Below are 16525 nucleotides of genomic sequence, written 5' to 3'. Positions count from 1 at the left end.
GTATATTCCATTCAGGATGGCTACTTGATGAGAAAAACCATGTTGTGCGTTACACAGCCGTTGAGGGAAAAGGTTATGACTGAATGCCACTGTCCACCTTTTACGGGTCACCGCGGCATTGCTACCACCATGAAAGGGGTAGAGAGATACTTCTTTTGGCCGAGACTCAAGAGGGATGTGGAAGATTTTGTACGCAGTTGCTTAGTATGCCAGAAGGTCAAGTTTGACATGCATAAAGCACAGGGATTGTTACAGCCTTTACCCATACCCACCAGCCCCTACGAAAGTATTGCAGTGGATTTCATTTTTGATCTCCCGAGAGCACAGAGTGGTCACGATGGTATCTGGACTGTTATTGACAAATTTAGCAAACAGGCTCATTTCATTCCGGTGAAGAAAACAGTCAAGCCGAATCACTTAGCGAGACTGTTTGTGGCCCAGATCTTCAGATTACATGGCATACCTGAGACGATTGTCTCCGACAGGGACCCCAGATTTATGAGTTTGTTTTGGAAGGCAATTTGGGAGAACATTGGCACGGGGTTGCAGTTCTCGTCATCGTTCCACTCCCAGACTGACGGGCAATCTGAGATTGCCAACTCAGTGGTTCTAGATTTATTGAAGTCTTATATCTCGGATCAGAAAACTCAATGGGAAAAGTACCTACCTTTGGAGGAATTTGCCTACAATAACACGATACATTGTTCGACAAGGAAGGCGCCATTTGAGATTGTTGAAGGTGTTGCGAAGGTTTCACCCTTCCTAAGCATGAAAGATAAAATTTTTGAAGCGGATGAATATACGCGAGACTTAGATACGGCTTTTGCCAAGGTTCGCGAGACTTTGCAGAAATCTCAAGAACGACAGAAAAAGGCAGCGGATCGCCATCGTCATGACTTGAAATTGAAGGAGGATGATTGGGTGCTGTTACGTTTTGAGAAGGCACGCCTGAGAAAGAAAAAGGGAAAAGGAGAGGCTTTTTCCAAATCTTAGTATGCGATACTACGAACCTTTCCAGATTACTGAAAAGATAAATGATGTCTCCTTCCGACTGAAACTGCCTGATACTTGGAGGATTCACAATGCATTTCATGTGAGTCTCTTGAAACCTTTTAAAGGTGACGTGCCTGATGATGGGGAGCCTGATGAGCAACCCTAAGTGGAAGAAAACGAGGAGATCCTTGTTCCTGAACAGATTTTGGCACATAAGGGTACGAAGAAAGGTAAATTCCGAAGGCGGTTCTTGGTTAAGTCCAAGAACTATCCTGCATTTGATGGAAAGTGGATGGAGCAGAAGGACCTAGCAGATACTCCTCGAATTGTGAAACTTTACCTCAATACTTTTGGTTTAGCATAGTCTACTCCAAATGGAACCCAAAATTCAGCTTGGCCGGAGATCTGGTGCAGTGGGATGCACAAGAGGGGAGTCACTCCGCTCCTTTGTCAACAGATGCCTTGATTTTGATACTAAAGTCACTGATGTCTCTTTGAGCTTCAGGGATACTGAGAGCTTACAGTATTCTGCTAGATGACTTTATGAAATGGAATTCCTGATTATGATACTGATTTGTTCTTGACTTCTTTTAACTGCAGGAACTGATAAATGAAATGACTACAGCGTTTTGGTCTAATTGATCTCGAATAGACATGGTTGCAATAGGGGTTAGTCAATCGGACATCAATGAGGTCCTGAATGGATCTAGATGCGATTGCTAGCTACATTGCCGATAAATCAAGGTCTAAGATCCGAATGAATGTTGAATGTCATGTGATGACCTGTGATGTCTAGTGATGTCCTGTGATGTGACTGTCGATTGGAACATGTGCTAGATGTGTGTTCCTAGTACGTAGGTACTAACAGTCAGTGTCTGCTAAGTCGATTTATGGCCTCTGTCTGTTTTGCAGGCGTAATCGAGGGCGATTATAATTCTTTCAAGAGGGGTATGTCACAAAGTGATGATGTGGCTGCCCGAGAGGAAAGCCTGACTGCTGTTGGAATCCTAACCCTAAAACCTGCAAACCCTAATTTCTGCCAAAAACCCTAACCCTAAAATCTGCCCTAACCCTAACCGTAAAAAGCAACAGGACTGAACTCCGTGAAACGCGTTGGCATGCTGACGTGGCAGTACGGCAATCCCGTAATTTGCGAAAATCTCCAGCTTTTGGCGTCAGCTTTTGGAGAATAGAGAGAGAGAGAGAGAGAGAATTGGATTGCTTTATTTTAAACTCAAGTGAGTTTGAGAGAGAAAAAGAGCTTTGCTTTTATTTAGGCTTTTTATCTGAATCTTTTGGGGCTCTGCTTTTGGCATCCCTTGTAAACTGTAAATAAGCGGTAAGGGCTCACACTCTGCAGAGCATCTGGACGCAGAGTCTGAGAGTGAAACCCTAATCGCTCTCTTGTACTTTGAACATTGATTAATACATAAACAAATACCGAAAGGGGCGCCAGTCTTTGGGGCCAATATCTCTAGGCACGGAACTCCGCCGGGCCAGTGCAAATCTATTGTGGAACTGTGAATTATTTTGAAGTGGTTATTTGGTGCTGTTGTGATTGATTCTTGACTTGGAGTGTCCAAGTCTGTTACAGTAGAGGGGTACTTCTTTTGGTCGAGACTCAAGAAGGATGTGGACGAGTTTGTGTGCAGTTGCTTGGTATGCCCAAAGGTCAAGTTTGACAGGCATAAAGCACAGGGATTGTTACAGCCTTTTACCCATACCCACCCGCCTGGGAAAGTATTGCAATGGATTTCATCTCCCGAGAACACAGCGTGGGCACGATTGTTTATTGCCTCGGTCTTCAGTTTACTTGGGATGCCTGAGACGATTGTCTCCGACAGGACCCCAGGTTCATGAGTTTGTTTTGGACGGCTATTTGGGAGAACATAGGCACGCGGTTGCATTTCTCGTTCCACCCGCAGACTAACGGGCAATGAGAGATTGCTAATTCAGTGGTACTGGCTTTGTTGAAGTCTTCTTGGTTGGATCAGAAGACTACTTGAGAAATGTTTGGTGGAATATGCCTACAAAAACACGTTTGACTCTTTGATGAGAAAGATGTCATTTGAGATTTTTGAATTTGCTACGAAGGTTCTACCCTTCCTTAGCGCGAAGATAAGATTTTTCTTTGAAGCCGACCAGTTCACGAGGCACTTGGTCCGGAAGGCTTTGCAAAAATCTCAAGAACGACGGAAGAAGGCAGCGGATCGCCATCGTCGCGATTTGAAATTGAAGGAGGATGATTGGGTGCTCTTACGTTTTGAGAAGGCACGCCTGAGAAAGAAGAAGGGAAAGGAGAGGTTTTTTCCAAAGCTTAGTATGCGATACTACGGACCTTTCCAGATCTTTGAAAAAAACAATGATGTCTCCTTCCGACTGAAATTGCCTGACACTTGGAGGATTCACAATGCATTCCATGTGAGTCTCTTGAAACCTTTTAAAGATGATGTGCCTGATGATGGGGAGCCTGATGAGCAACCCGAAGTGGAAGAAAACGAGGAGATCCTTGTTCCTAAACAGATTTTGGCACATAAGGACACAAAGAATAAAGGTAAAGTCCGAAGGCGGTTCTCGTTACCTCGAAGCTTTTGGTTTAGCATAGTCTATTTCAAATGGAACCCAGAATTCAGCTTGGCCGAAGATCTGGTGCAATGGAATGCACAAGAGGGGAGTTACTCGGCTCCTTTGTCAACAGATGCCTTGATTTTTAGAATACCAGAGTCGCTGATGTCTCTTTGAGCTTCAGGGATACTGAGAGCTAACAGTAATCTGCTGTATGACTTTATGAAATGGAATTCCGGAGAATATGAAACTGACTTGTTCTTGACTTGATTAAGTGCAGAAACTGATAGACGAAATGACTGCAGCATTTTGGTCTACTTGATCTCTAATAGACATGGTTGCAATAGAGATTAGTCAATCGGGCATTGATGAGGTCCCGACTAGATGTAGATGCGATTGCCAGCTACAATGCCGATAAATCATGGTCTAAGATCCGAATGAATGTTGAATATCATGTGATGCCCTTTGATGTCTAGTGATGTCCTGTGATGTCGTGTGATGTGACTATCGATTGGTACATGTGCTAGATGTGTGTTCCTAGTGCGTAGGTACTAACAGTCAGTGTCTCCTAAGACGGTTTATGGCCTCTGTCTATTTTACAGGCGTAATCAAGCTTTCAAGAGGGGGGTATGTCACAATCTGGTGACGTGGCTGTCCGGTACACACACACACACACCCTCTGGCAAGGACCTCCCCCGACTGGTTTGCAGGAATGCTGATGTAGCACTGCCTGTCGTACGGCCTGCCGATTGCTGACGTGGCTTGCTGTACGGACTGATCCGTGATTTGCGGCGTAGATTCCGGCTCGTTGATGACGTGGCAGCAACGTACGGCAGAAATAAGAATTGCATGGGCAGTTTTTACTCTACGCAAAGTCAGCAAGAGAAAGAGGGAGCTTTAAATTTAAGTTGCTTTATCAAGCAAGGCTAGAAAAGTCAAAGATGCTTTTATTTTTTTGAAGCTTTTGATTTCAACTTTTGGGGCTATGCTTTTAGCATCCCTTGTAAATTCTTTAAATTGGCCTTTTGGGCTCCCACTCTGCAGAGCATCTGGACGCAAAGTCTGAGAGTGAGACACGAAGGCTCGCTTGTACTTTTGAGTTGCAGATTAATATAAAAAGAAATACCGACAGGGGCGCAAGTCTTTGGGGCCAATATCTCTAGGCACGGAACTCCGCCAGGCCAGTGTTAAATCAATTGTGACCTGTGAACTGTTTTGAAGTGGTTATTTGGTGTTGTCGTGGTAGATTCTTGACTTGGAGTGTCCAAGTCTGTTACACGTGGTGACCTACCCTTCCCGACTGCGGGTGAAACTCTCGGCCGTCGGTCGTTTCACACTGGCCATACAATGTCCGACCATTTGCAACTTCAACAAGAGGGTCCCAAAAATTCAACAAAAATCATCGGAAAAAAAAACCAACAAGTCAAGTTAGCAATTGCCATGTCCTCGTGACATACCACCCTCTTAAAATCGCAAAACGTCCTCGATTGCGTGCCATATATACATGCCATAGATGATTTAGTGTGGTAAGCACCCTTTTATCATCGCATGTATCCGCAAGAAAGACTGTCAAAACATGGGTACAAATGACTTAATGAGACCTTCATTCTTTTGTCAAACAATGTACACTGCTATTTCACTGAATCCATGAGTACATTTGATGTGCTAGCTCTATCATTAACCCTCCTTTGCAGACGTTGGGTTGGGGCATACGTAGGTTGTAACCCAAAGGCCTCAAGGTAAAGCTGCAATACATTTGGTGACTTTGACAATTCATGCTCTTCCATCCACTTTCCATCCATAGGTGGATAGTTCTTGAACTTTACCAAATAGCATCTTGCAACATGTCCCTTAACTTTTACGTGTGCAAAAGGCTCTTGCCTCTACAAACGAGCATAATTCCACAACACTGTGACGTACCACCCAAGACCAAGTAAGCTCAAATTTCAATGCATCATAGAATCCAAGCAATCGCCTCAAAGAATCGGCGAGCAGCGTGTCACCTGGCAGACCCACATCACTCCCGCAAGAGATCTAGTGGCCAATCTATCACCATGAGACCTCTCCCTATCTCATCTTGGTTCATACTTGCAAACCTGGCAGACCCACATCACTCCCGCAAGAGATCTAGTGGCCAATCTATCACCATGAGACCTCTCCCTATCTCATCTTGGTTCATACTTGCAAACCCTAAAAACGTAGCAAAAAATGAGCCCTAATTTGACGACATTTTGGCAGGGCGAACATGGGGAATTTCCTGTCTGTCCTGTGAAGAGGAACCCTCTTCCCCGGTGTCATCTGTCCTGTCAACCATAGTGTAATTCCAAGTTCCTGTGCTTTGTGTCTTTACCCAAAACAATCGAGGCTCACTTCTTGACGAAAAAGTGATTTATATCCCAGCAATGGAACCTTGAAACAAGCCCGTGGGGTGGTAGGCTTTGGCTTTCACCCGATAACTTTACTTTAGACTTTAGGACACAAAGAAACTTCACGAATAAGCCTGTGACTAGAATTCAACACTTCAAGACAAACCATGGCTTGGCAGCTAGAGCGCTACCAAGCAGACAAAGACACCCTGTTGGCCCCAAAGACTGGCGCCCCTTTCGGTATTTCTTTATTCTTATTATACTTGAGAAAAACCTGTAAACTCCTATAAGCTGTCCCACTTTTATGAGACTGAAATTCCTCTACTCCAACCCGATTTCGGCAACATAACCACAGTAGAAGTCTCCACGGACAAAATCCCAAGTAAGCATTGACTTTACATGCACTTTAGAGCACTTTGCAAAACCCGACGAGAAATTACAGCTCGCTGAATTCTCTGTTTTGCGCTTCGATTCGCGTGCCGATCACTTCTGTGGATAGCCCTCGAGCTCTCGCACCTATAGGGTCACTTGCCCCTTGAATTAGACGAGATTCCTCGCGGGAAATCTCTCTAAATTGTCATGTACAAGCACCCAATGCTTTCCCGAGGCTCCCCTCGCAAATAAACCATCCAAACGCTTCCACCAAACCCTCACCAAGCTGTTCAAACCTGTCCATGGCTGTAATTGCAAGTTTTTGACCCAATTTCACCAACATAACGGCGCAAATATCCCCATAGGTCAAAAGAACACGTCAAGGACACTTTCCCTTGCAATATGGAAGCTTTCTAGTGAGCTGCAGGTCAATTTCAGCATGCTGTTATTTTCTATTTTGCCACCTTAGGTGCCTACTGCCCCATACATGCATCCCAAGGCTCCCCTGGCAATTCCAGGCAGTTTAGGTGCGAAGCCCTAAACCTGCAGATAAACATAGCAGGCTGTAATTCTCTGTTTTGGACCATTTCGAGCGGAGCGAGCACGCCTACGCGTCTCAAGTGCTCCCGCACGCAATGGGACAATTTTCTTTCAAATCGGACGAGTTTTCACGCAAACTCTCAGTTTTCGCATTCCTTCGCGATGGAACTGTGCGTACATGAAGGGGATTAGCAATTAGCTAATCCGGTTCCTATACAGCTTGCCTTGGCAAACACGCATAAACCTCCAGAACTGTACATGGTCATCGGAGAAGCCCAACTAGTGGGACATAACCATATGTGCAAAGGGAAGAGAGAGATGTGCGAGGGCAAATTGTCGCGCTACATAGAGCAAGGGAGAAGGCAAGCTTTTCATTAAAGCTGTGATCACCTGCACCCACTACTCACACACACAGTAGCACTTCCTGTACAAAATCAGCCTCCTCTCTCAATTTGGGAGAGAGGAGGCTAAGCCCTCTCTTCATGCAAGTCTAGCTGAATGATTTGGAGCCACCATGTGTCCCTTATGCCTCTTTTGAGTTAATTTCCTAGTACCCACTGACTTATAAGTGTGGCGAGGGGCCTAAATGACTTTGAATTGAGCCTAGACACCCTTTTACTGCTCGGATTCCAGTACCGATTGGCCAGACCAACTTGTGGTGACTTACCCTTCCCGACTGCGGGTGAAACTCTCGACCGTCGATCGTTTCACACTGGCCATACAATGTGCGACCATTTGCAACTTCAAAAAGAGGGTCCCAAAAATTAAACAAAATCATCGGAAAAAAAACCAACAACTCAAGTTAGCAATTGCCACGTCCTCGTGACACTGTTAGAGTTCATATTCCCGTCCGGTGGTAGCTTCGGTATCTCCCAGGAGCAGATTAGGGAGTCGGGGCTGTTTTGTGGTTGTGCTAGGTCAATGTGAGGTTGTTCACTCATGTCGGGTCATGTCTAGCTCGGGTTTTGGCTCAGTTCCATGGCCGTTTGTGAACCTACAGGCTAGGAACATTATTCCCCTCCTTGTGCTATTTTTCCCCTTTGTCTCCCATAGGGATTTGATGCCCTTCTCCTACTTTCCCATATTTACAACGTCGTGAGGGCTGAGGGTTGGGTCAGGCAGTTTGTGGATGACCCTATATAGGGAGCAGGGGGGAGTCACTTCTAGGCAGTGTGCAGTGCCTTGGGGGCAAGAGGGCGCCCCTATCGGGCAACCCTATCACGGGTGATGGGCAAGAGGGGCAGATCTGCCGAGGGTTTTTTGCTTGCAGCCCTGGCGTTTCTTCTACAAAGCAGCCGAGCGTTTTGCTGCAGATCAGCCAGTGTTTTTGGCTTGGATCAGCCCAACTTTTGTACTTTCCTTCTTTGCTCGCTCCTCTGCTGCTCTAGAACTCTCAAGCTTGTCCTCTGGATCTTCTTTTGGTGCCTTAGGGCACCTGACTAAAACATGCCCATGTTCTCCACAACAATAACATTTACCCCCTCGAAGTATTTGGCTTGTTGTTCTATCGATAGTTAAGGGTTTGAAGGTCTCTTCTTTTGTTGCTTTCCCCTTTTTTTTTGCGTATCTTATCTAGTCTGAGCTGTGACCAATCTATCTGTGGGGTATGTAAGAGTGCCCCCATGCATTGCAAACCCTTGCTTTGCATGTCCCATCAGTTGTTGCATGGACTTGGACTTCTGCAGGAGACAATAATCTCCTATCTCTCTAGGTAGAGCAAGTTAAAATCGCTCATTCTACTGCTTGAACATAATTTTCTTTAAAGAAGAGGCCGGTAAGAAAGTGTCCCAAAATCTCTATCAATAAGTATCTAAGGTGTCTTCCTTGCTCATCCTCAAATGATTTAAAGCGGTAATCACATCAGTTCCTACTCTTGAGTGAGCCATGAGGAAGTAAATACTCTTTTGAACTGATGCCACTTAGTTGGTGCCTCCCTCCGTAGAAGCAGCGTAGGCCACCAAGTTTGTGCATTCCCCTTGAGGTAGGATGCCTCCCTCCGGACTTTGGAGTGCTCTGAATAGCATCCTCCGGAGTATGCAATATCAAACAGTTGAATAAAAGCGAGGGCTTTGTGAGTATCCTTGAAGATAAAAAAAAGTGTCAAACTTTATTGCTTGCCCGCCCTCCTTGAAATCTTTAGGTTTCTTCTTGTCCTCGAGAAAATAATACTGGTTGGCTGGGTAAACATGCTTCCTCTTTGCAAACATCGGCTCATCAGATTCTGAAATGTCCGAGGAAGGGGAATCCTTGTATGAGCCATAAAAATACTTCCGAGATCTTTTGTGGGATCTTTGCCTTCTTCTTGCCTCTGCTGTGTCTCTGGATCTTTCGCCTCTTCTTGCCCTTTCTTCCTCGTCACTGGACTCGGAGGTCAAAAAACTGGCAGAGCAATAAGAAGAAGATGAGACGAATTGGAATCATCCTCAAATCTAGCTCGTTTCTTTGCCTTCTTGGCATTTTCAAAAGTAGATCTCCAACCAAGTAGCCTGGATAGCTTGCTGCTTGACTCTTCCTTCCGTGTAATTTCTTGGTCTACATGAATCTGCTGACTCGTCGTTCTACTGCTTCTTCAAACTCATCCTTTAAATACACCTTCTGAGCAGGAGTCCTAGGTGTAATCGACTTCTTCGATGCTAACTGAAGAGGTGATATGATGACTGAGCGCCATCTGGAATGCATCTCGTTAAGTAAATACTTGGCCAAAAATTTCGCATATTGTGGATCTTTGGAGTACTGCAACATCTACTAGGCACAAGCGTCAACCTGCTGTTGCCGCTGCATCTCCATCCTTTCCTACTTAGTAGGAGACAGTCAGTACTACTCCGAATCTTCAAAAGATAGACGATGTCCATTGGAAACTTCATTGTTCTCACCCGGGCCAAAATGGTCGAGCTCCACAGTTTCCTCCTGGCGAGATTCGTCGATTGAATCCATGTGTGTTGTGAGTAAAGGGATCCGATCCTTCGTAGAAGAAGGATCGATCGAGCTCTCATACCACTGTTACAGACTTGGACACTCCAAGTCGAGAATCTACCACAACATATGCGAGAAAACTGAAAGAACTAAACAACACTGAGAGAGAGAGAGAGAGAGAGAGAGAGAGATGACACGGCAGGACGAAGTTCCGAGCCCATAGAGATTGGGCCCAAAGACTGGCGCCCCTTTCGGCATCTATATCTATATCTATATTAAAAGAGAGGGTCGGCCCTCCACGTGGCTACAAATCCCTGCAGCCACGGCCCTTCCCCTTCTTTTTATCAACCCTTCTCCCCCCCTTTGGCAAATAGGGCACAACCAGCATGGTGCAGGTTCTGAGTGCACACGCAACGTGGCACAGTGTATTTTGTGAGTGTGCATCGCTCGAGCGATTCAAGGCTGGTTGGCAAGCTGCCCCTCGGGCTTCGGGTATGCATGAACTCAAGCCTTGAGCTGCGGTGTTACACATTAACTCCTCCATAGTCCCACCCTCAATATTTTCAAAGGTGCGTCCCTCAATGCCATCCACAAATCAGTCCTTGTGTGTCGCTCGCAATTCATCTGGAGCAGTACCAATCACCCTCTTGCTCTCTTTTTTCTCATATATCCAGCGTTGTCTCCAGCACTACCACCCTTGACCTTTCAAGCTGTCGACCTTCGTTGTGTGCATGCATTGCAGGCATGGGGAGTCTCTCTCTCTCTCTCTCTCTCTCTCTCTCTCTCTCTCTCTCTCTCTCTCTCTCTCTCTCTCTCTCTCTCATGCCAAGTTGGTCATCTCCTTGCAATATTTGGCCAGACACGTAGGGCAAGTGAGGTGGGTTGAAGATTATCCAGAGTACGTTGAGGAGGGTGGGAGGTAGTATAATCGTACCACAGAAGAACTCATGATGCCAATCTCTACCAATGTAAGGTCAGGGATGCAAGCTGACTGCCAGCTTCAACTGCTTTGGCCACGGTAACTGCAAGCACAACTATCACCGGACATAGAAACGAGGCTTGCCCTCGACCAACACTCGCACTTAAAAAGAGGGCGAGCAGCACTGTTTGGGAAAGATCATTTTTACAAACATGCAAAATTCCTTTCCTTATTTTGTTAAAAGGAAATTTTAGAAAATTAGGTCATTTTTTGGATTTTTACACTATTTTTAAGCGGAATTTTTACTTTTCCCCTTGCCTGCAACCGGCATTTTCCCCTTGCCCTCAACTGGACCTTGAGCTACGAGGGAGTCTACTGTCTAAGCGGCCTCAAAGCCTCGAGTTGCCAACACTACCAATGGGACTTCACTGGCTGCCTGCAAACCGAATATGAATGCGAGAGCCATTGAGACTCGAGAGGGGCCAACAACTCCTCTCCTCGCCCCAAATAGTCCCAGATCTCTCACTGCTCTCACCCTTCTTTAGACATAGGTGAGGCATAAATTGTTTCTCCTCAAAGCTAACACCTCTCTCTCTCATGTATAATATTGGCATGTACATGTATTACTCACGAAGCCTCCTATTACGAGTTGAAGGTTTGATGATGATGATATTAATGATGTAACTTCATGTAAGAAATGATTTCATGATGATAATGTATTAAAGATGTGAGCAATGATCTGATATTGACGATGATGATCAGTTTACTGCTGATGCCGATGATGATGGTGTTGTTGATGCTAATGCTAATGCTAATGCTGATGAGCTTGAAGGTAGTTGAGCTATGATTTGTTAATAGTAGAGCCCGTTCTTCTCTTTGCAATAGTGAGTGAGTGTGCACCATGGTGAATGGTACCGAATGTGCTCCTTTCCCGCTCTTCAAATAGAATGAAATGATCCTGTGATTTATTCTTTTATTATTATTATACTATTTATGAACTTTATTTCTATGTGCGTGCTTGCAGTTTGACCTCGGCTGCCATTCGGCAAGGCTATCAAAACAAAAGCTATATGGTGCATCAAATGCCCTTGCACAGCAAGTAGGCACTCTTTGGTGCTCTAGCAAGGTCCTTGCAGGCCCAACAACACAGGCGGCCAGTGTGCATATAGAGAGAGAGAGAGAGAGAGAGAGAGAGAGGCCGCTGAAGACGGTCGGCCATACTAGTTTCTTTATTATTAAGGCTTCACAAAGTACCCGAGGGTCCTCGTCTCAGCACTGCTCCATAGGGTATCTGCCTGAGATTGAGGCCCTGGCACTTTATTTATAGGCCCTGGGCCTTCCAAAGGCAGTGTAGATGAAAAGCTTCAACTCTAAAAGCATCTGGGTCCCAAAAACTAGGCCAACGCAAGTCGTGGAATTCTGTAAAGGTGCCACGCCAGTAGCGTAAATCGCGAAAATCCATACAGTCAGCCATGTCAGCAGCGCAATTCGCGGGTTCATACAAATGCCACATCATCAATCCTATACACCTGTCCTTTTAGCCTTTAGTCCCTTTGGGCCCCAACGGACAAGACCCCATAAGTTGATGCAACTTATAAAAATTGGTGTCCTTTCATTTTTTGGGCTCTTTAATTGGTTGTGCAAGTTGTTACAACTTCTTCTGCATCTTTCAGCAGTACTCTGACCTGTTTCTGTTCGGAGTCTGTCCTTTAACTCATGCCACGTCATCACTTTGTGACACTGCATATCAAAAAGTCACAATGACATGGCTCTTCCAAAGTATATTGCCATATTGATCAAACGAGAGGTTAGTATGGTGAGCAAAGATGAAGAGGCTAGATACAAGTGGTTGAGGATACGATTTTCAGACACACGTGATCCACATTGCCCTATGCTACTGTCCCCCAAGGGCTCTACGCACGCTCAACCCCAGATAGACAGCTAGGCAGATGAGGAAGCACATGGAGGAGAGGATACAGAGGTGGAGACAAAGATGACTGAGATAGGGGAGGGCCCACAAACACAATCACCATACTCTATACTATCCGGAGATATACTACAGTTCACAGAGCAAGGAATGAGACAAAGATGATTGAGACAAAGGAGGGCCCACAGACACAATCACCATACTCTGTACCATTAGGAGACATACTACGGTTCACAGAACAAGGAATAATATTCTTAGTGGGGAATTTCAATGCCTGCACATAGAGCCAACAATGTGATATCTTTGACTTTGATGACCTTTGATACTCTTACATACTATTGTAGATGAGGAAATGATGTGATGCTCCCAAAGAGAGTAAGTGTGAGCTTATTGTCTCCCCTTTTGTCTGTAGATACTCTCCCCAAGCCCACATGTCTTGGGTCTATGGCATGGCATAGTGGCCTGGATCAGGAGAGCTCACATGCGGCAGGAGGGAGCATAGTAGACTAACATGTGGAACTTCCCTAACGAACCAGTGGCAGAACCTCCAAGACAGCATAAAGCTCCATGAAGAGCAGCTTGTACCAAAGATCTTGCACAGAAGAGATGAGAGAAGCTTCTAACCATCCTGGCAGCAACCAACAAGGCTATGGGTGCCTTCAATCCATGCAACAGCAGCCCTGAGCAACAGCGTCAGCAGGAAAGGTTTCATGCATACAAGAGGGACACCACAGATGGACAAAGCGGGCAGCTTCAATAAGTCCTCTCTCTCTCTCTCTCTCTCTCTCTATCTACACACCCGTATATGTGTGTATGCAAGGGTATTGTAGTTCACCTCACAGAAGAATGAGTGGTTGCATTGTTGACATTGAATCCCTGTCGATGCCTCTGTGAAATCCTTACAGCAATTGTGACAAGCAGCAGTCCGGTATGAAGAGCGTAAAACAAATGCTAAGGCCTGTTCTGAAACGATAAGCTCCCCAGCTTTGATGTCCCTGAAGGAGAGGGAGTGGATTAGGTAGAAATCTCTCTCTCTCTCTCTCTCTCTCTCTCTCTCTCTCTCTCACACACACACACACACACACACACACACCCCATACCGGGTGGCTATCGCACAGCGGCCACGCCCAGACCTAATGACGACCTTCCAAGGGAAGCGGGCCTCCACGCACTTTTGAGAAGGGAGGGAAGAGGTGCTGTTTGCCAGCGCATTGAGGGAGGAGGGCAGCTTGCTTTTGCTCTTCTTCTTCTTTCGTTTACGCAGCTTGCTAGACTCGGCGTTAGCTGTGGGCGGGGCTACAGCGATAGAGAGCTGTTGTAGACTCTCTTCCATTACGTAATAAGGACTCAGGAGAGTGATGATACTTGCTAATTTGACGACCGCGTTTGAACTTTATAAATGGACGGGGAGAGCGAGAGAGAGAGAGAGAGAGAAAAGAAGAAGAGAGAACGTCGAAGGAAACTATCCCAAGAGACCTTATAGATCTATCCGACGAGGAGAATTGAACTCAAGACCTCTTATTCAAGAGGGAAATGGCATAACCAATCTATCACACTTGAGAGATAGAGATGTTATACCATTTTCCTCTTCACACACACACACACTCGAGAAGAAGAGGGTTTAAACGTAGTAGGAAACTATCCCAAAAGATCTATCCGTCGACGAGGAGAATTGAACTCAAGACTGTTATTCAAGAGGGAAATGGCATAACCAACGTACCACACTTGTGTGATAGGAAGGTTATACCATTTTTCTCTTTTTATTAGCGTGCGCGCACACACACATCCGAGAAGAAGAGAGCTTTAACGTCGTAGGAAACTATCCCAAGAGACCTTAAAGATCTATCCGACGAGGAGAGTTGAACTCAAGTCCTGTTATTCAAGAGGGAAATGGCATAACCAATGATTCTCTGGTGGAGCCTCGATCTATTTCATGGACATCTAGCTCTCTCGAGCTGAATGGCTCTTTCATTGAGAAACTATCCCAAGAGACCTTAAAGATCTATTCGACGAGGAGAGTTGAACTCAAGACCTGTTATTCAAGAGGGAAATGGCATAACCAATGATCCTCTGATGGAGCCTCGATCGATGTCGTGGACGTCTAGCTCTCTTGAGCTCAATGGCTCTGTCAACTAATATATCTTTAGTAAGAGAGAGAGAGAGAGAAATACACACACGTAGACACAAACACACATACATTCAGAGAGAGAAGGAGAAAGAAAGAGAGAGAATGAGAGATAGAGAAACATACATAGACCACACTTGGGTGATAGAAAGGTTATACCATTTTCCTCTTTTTATTAGCACACCCAGACACACCCGAGAAGAAGATAGTTTTAACATCTTAGGAAACTATCCCAAGAGACCTTAAATATCTATCCGACGAGAAGAGTTGAACTCAAACCTTTATTCAAGAGGGAAATAGCATGTGGCCCTAACTGAAACATCCTTTGGAAACTTAGAACGCTATATCTTACCCAAAATGCAGCCTTCACAAACATGTTTGAAAGGTGCTTCAAGAGGCAGCAAAGAAGTAACCATATTAGATTTCTGCAAACTGGCAAAATTCAGATGATCAAAACGTGCATGCCAAAGTTTTGCATCTCAAATAGCCTTTGAATCCACAACTGGATTTGTAAAATTCTGCCCACACTTGTCATACAAAGTGAGCTTATACAGCCCACGGCATAAAATGCCAGATGCAACAATTTCATCACCAAAACTGAGATCATGTACTGTACATCTGTCATCCACAAATTTGACTACAAGACCAAGTCTAGCAACTGTAGATACAGAAAAAAGATTCTTCTTGATCCCAGGAACATAAAGTGCATCAGCAAGTGTGGGAGAACCGTCATTTGAAGCAGTAAGCACAATCTTTCCAACTCCCTGAACCAGATAAGAGGCATTGTTGGCACAAGTAATTGAATTCCCATGAGGGGCAGACTCAAGAGAGGTGAACAAATCCCGATGAGAGGTAATGTGCTTTGTAGCACCACTGTCAAAATACTACACATGTGCATCTGCAGCAATTGGCATGCATGCATCATGGACAACAGGATTATAGGTACACTCTGCACAAAAAGCCCATTCTACATCAACATCAGCATCACAGTCTCCTTTCATAGAAGACTCAACAATAGCTGCATTTGTAGTGGAAACAGCATTTGCAGTGGAACAACCCTCTTTCTTCTTAACCTCTTTGGCCTTCAACTTAGGACACTGCTTGATCAAGTGATCATTAGCTTTAGAATAATGGCAACGCATCTTCTTTTTTCCCCTATCACCAGAATTTCCAGACGAATTGCTACCAATAGAAGCATTAGGAACAGGTGATTTTCCACTCGCAGAAGAACCATGAGAAGTGGTTGTAATGTTGTTACCACCTTTTCTTTGAGCAGCAATAAAGGCATGTTCAATTGCACGCTATCTAGTCTTGTTTTTTCTGGAAAGTGACTCTTGCAACAGCAATGTACATAATGCATCAAACTTGACAAGTTCAGGATTTCCTTGGGTCATAAGTCTCCAAGTACTAGCAAAAGTCTGGTAAGAATCTGGCAAGGCATCAAGAACAGTATGCACAAGGGGACAGTCTGAAATGACTTCACCTATTGCAGAAATAAGTTTCTCATTGATATCCTCGAGACCAACAAGGAAAGTGTCCATATCATCTTCCTCATGCATAATCTTTGACTCCATCTCTTTACACATCAATGCAATTTTTGCCTCATTGCGACTTGCATAAAGACCAGCCAGAATATCCCAAGCATGTTTTGCAGATTTCGTTGAACGAATGTGAGGAATAATAGTGAGCTTCACAGACAACGCAATCAATGCATGAGCTTGTGCTGTTCCAATGAATGCATGAGCATGTGCATCTTTTATATCCCAAAGATCTTGTTCTGCCATAGGCAAAGCAACTCTAACATC

General features: G+C 45.0%; 1 protein-coding gene across 4 annotated transcripts in view; it reads right to left on the bottom strand.

The window, feature by feature from the left end:
- Positions 1-13981, bottom strand: part of LOC147429438 (uncharacterized) — a 94727-nt gene extending 80746 nt beyond the window's left edge. For 2 of the 4 annotated variants that reach the window (XR_015185868.1, XM_086495686.1), the window contains exons 1-2: positions 13696-13978; positions 13431-13590 (exon numbers count right to left, since the gene is read on the bottom strand). Coding sequence is in view for 3 of the 4 variants with exons in the window: in XM_086495686.1 (XP_086351812.1) it covers positions 13431-13590; positions 13696-13928 (393 nt within the window). In the remaining variant the exon portion in view is untranslated. Of the gene's footprint in view, positions 1-13430; positions 13591-13695 lie in introns of all 4 variants that reach the window. The other 2 variants (XM_086495685.1, XM_086495684.1) reach the window with 2 other exon arrangements.
- Between the last annotated feature and the right edge of the window lie 2544 nt (positions 13982-16525).

Source organism: Adiantum capillus-veneris, chromosome 22, assembly GCF_014529385.1.
Source record: "Adiantum capillus-veneris isolate H3 chromosome 22, ASM1452938v2, whole genome shotgun sequence".
Taxonomy (NCBI): domain Eukaryota; kingdom Viridiplantae; phylum Streptophyta; class Polypodiopsida; order Polypodiales; family Pteridaceae; genus Adiantum; species Adiantum capillus-veneris.
The sequence above is the reverse complement of the archived record's forward strand: the minus strand, read 5'-3'. Positions and strand labels throughout refer to the sequence as shown.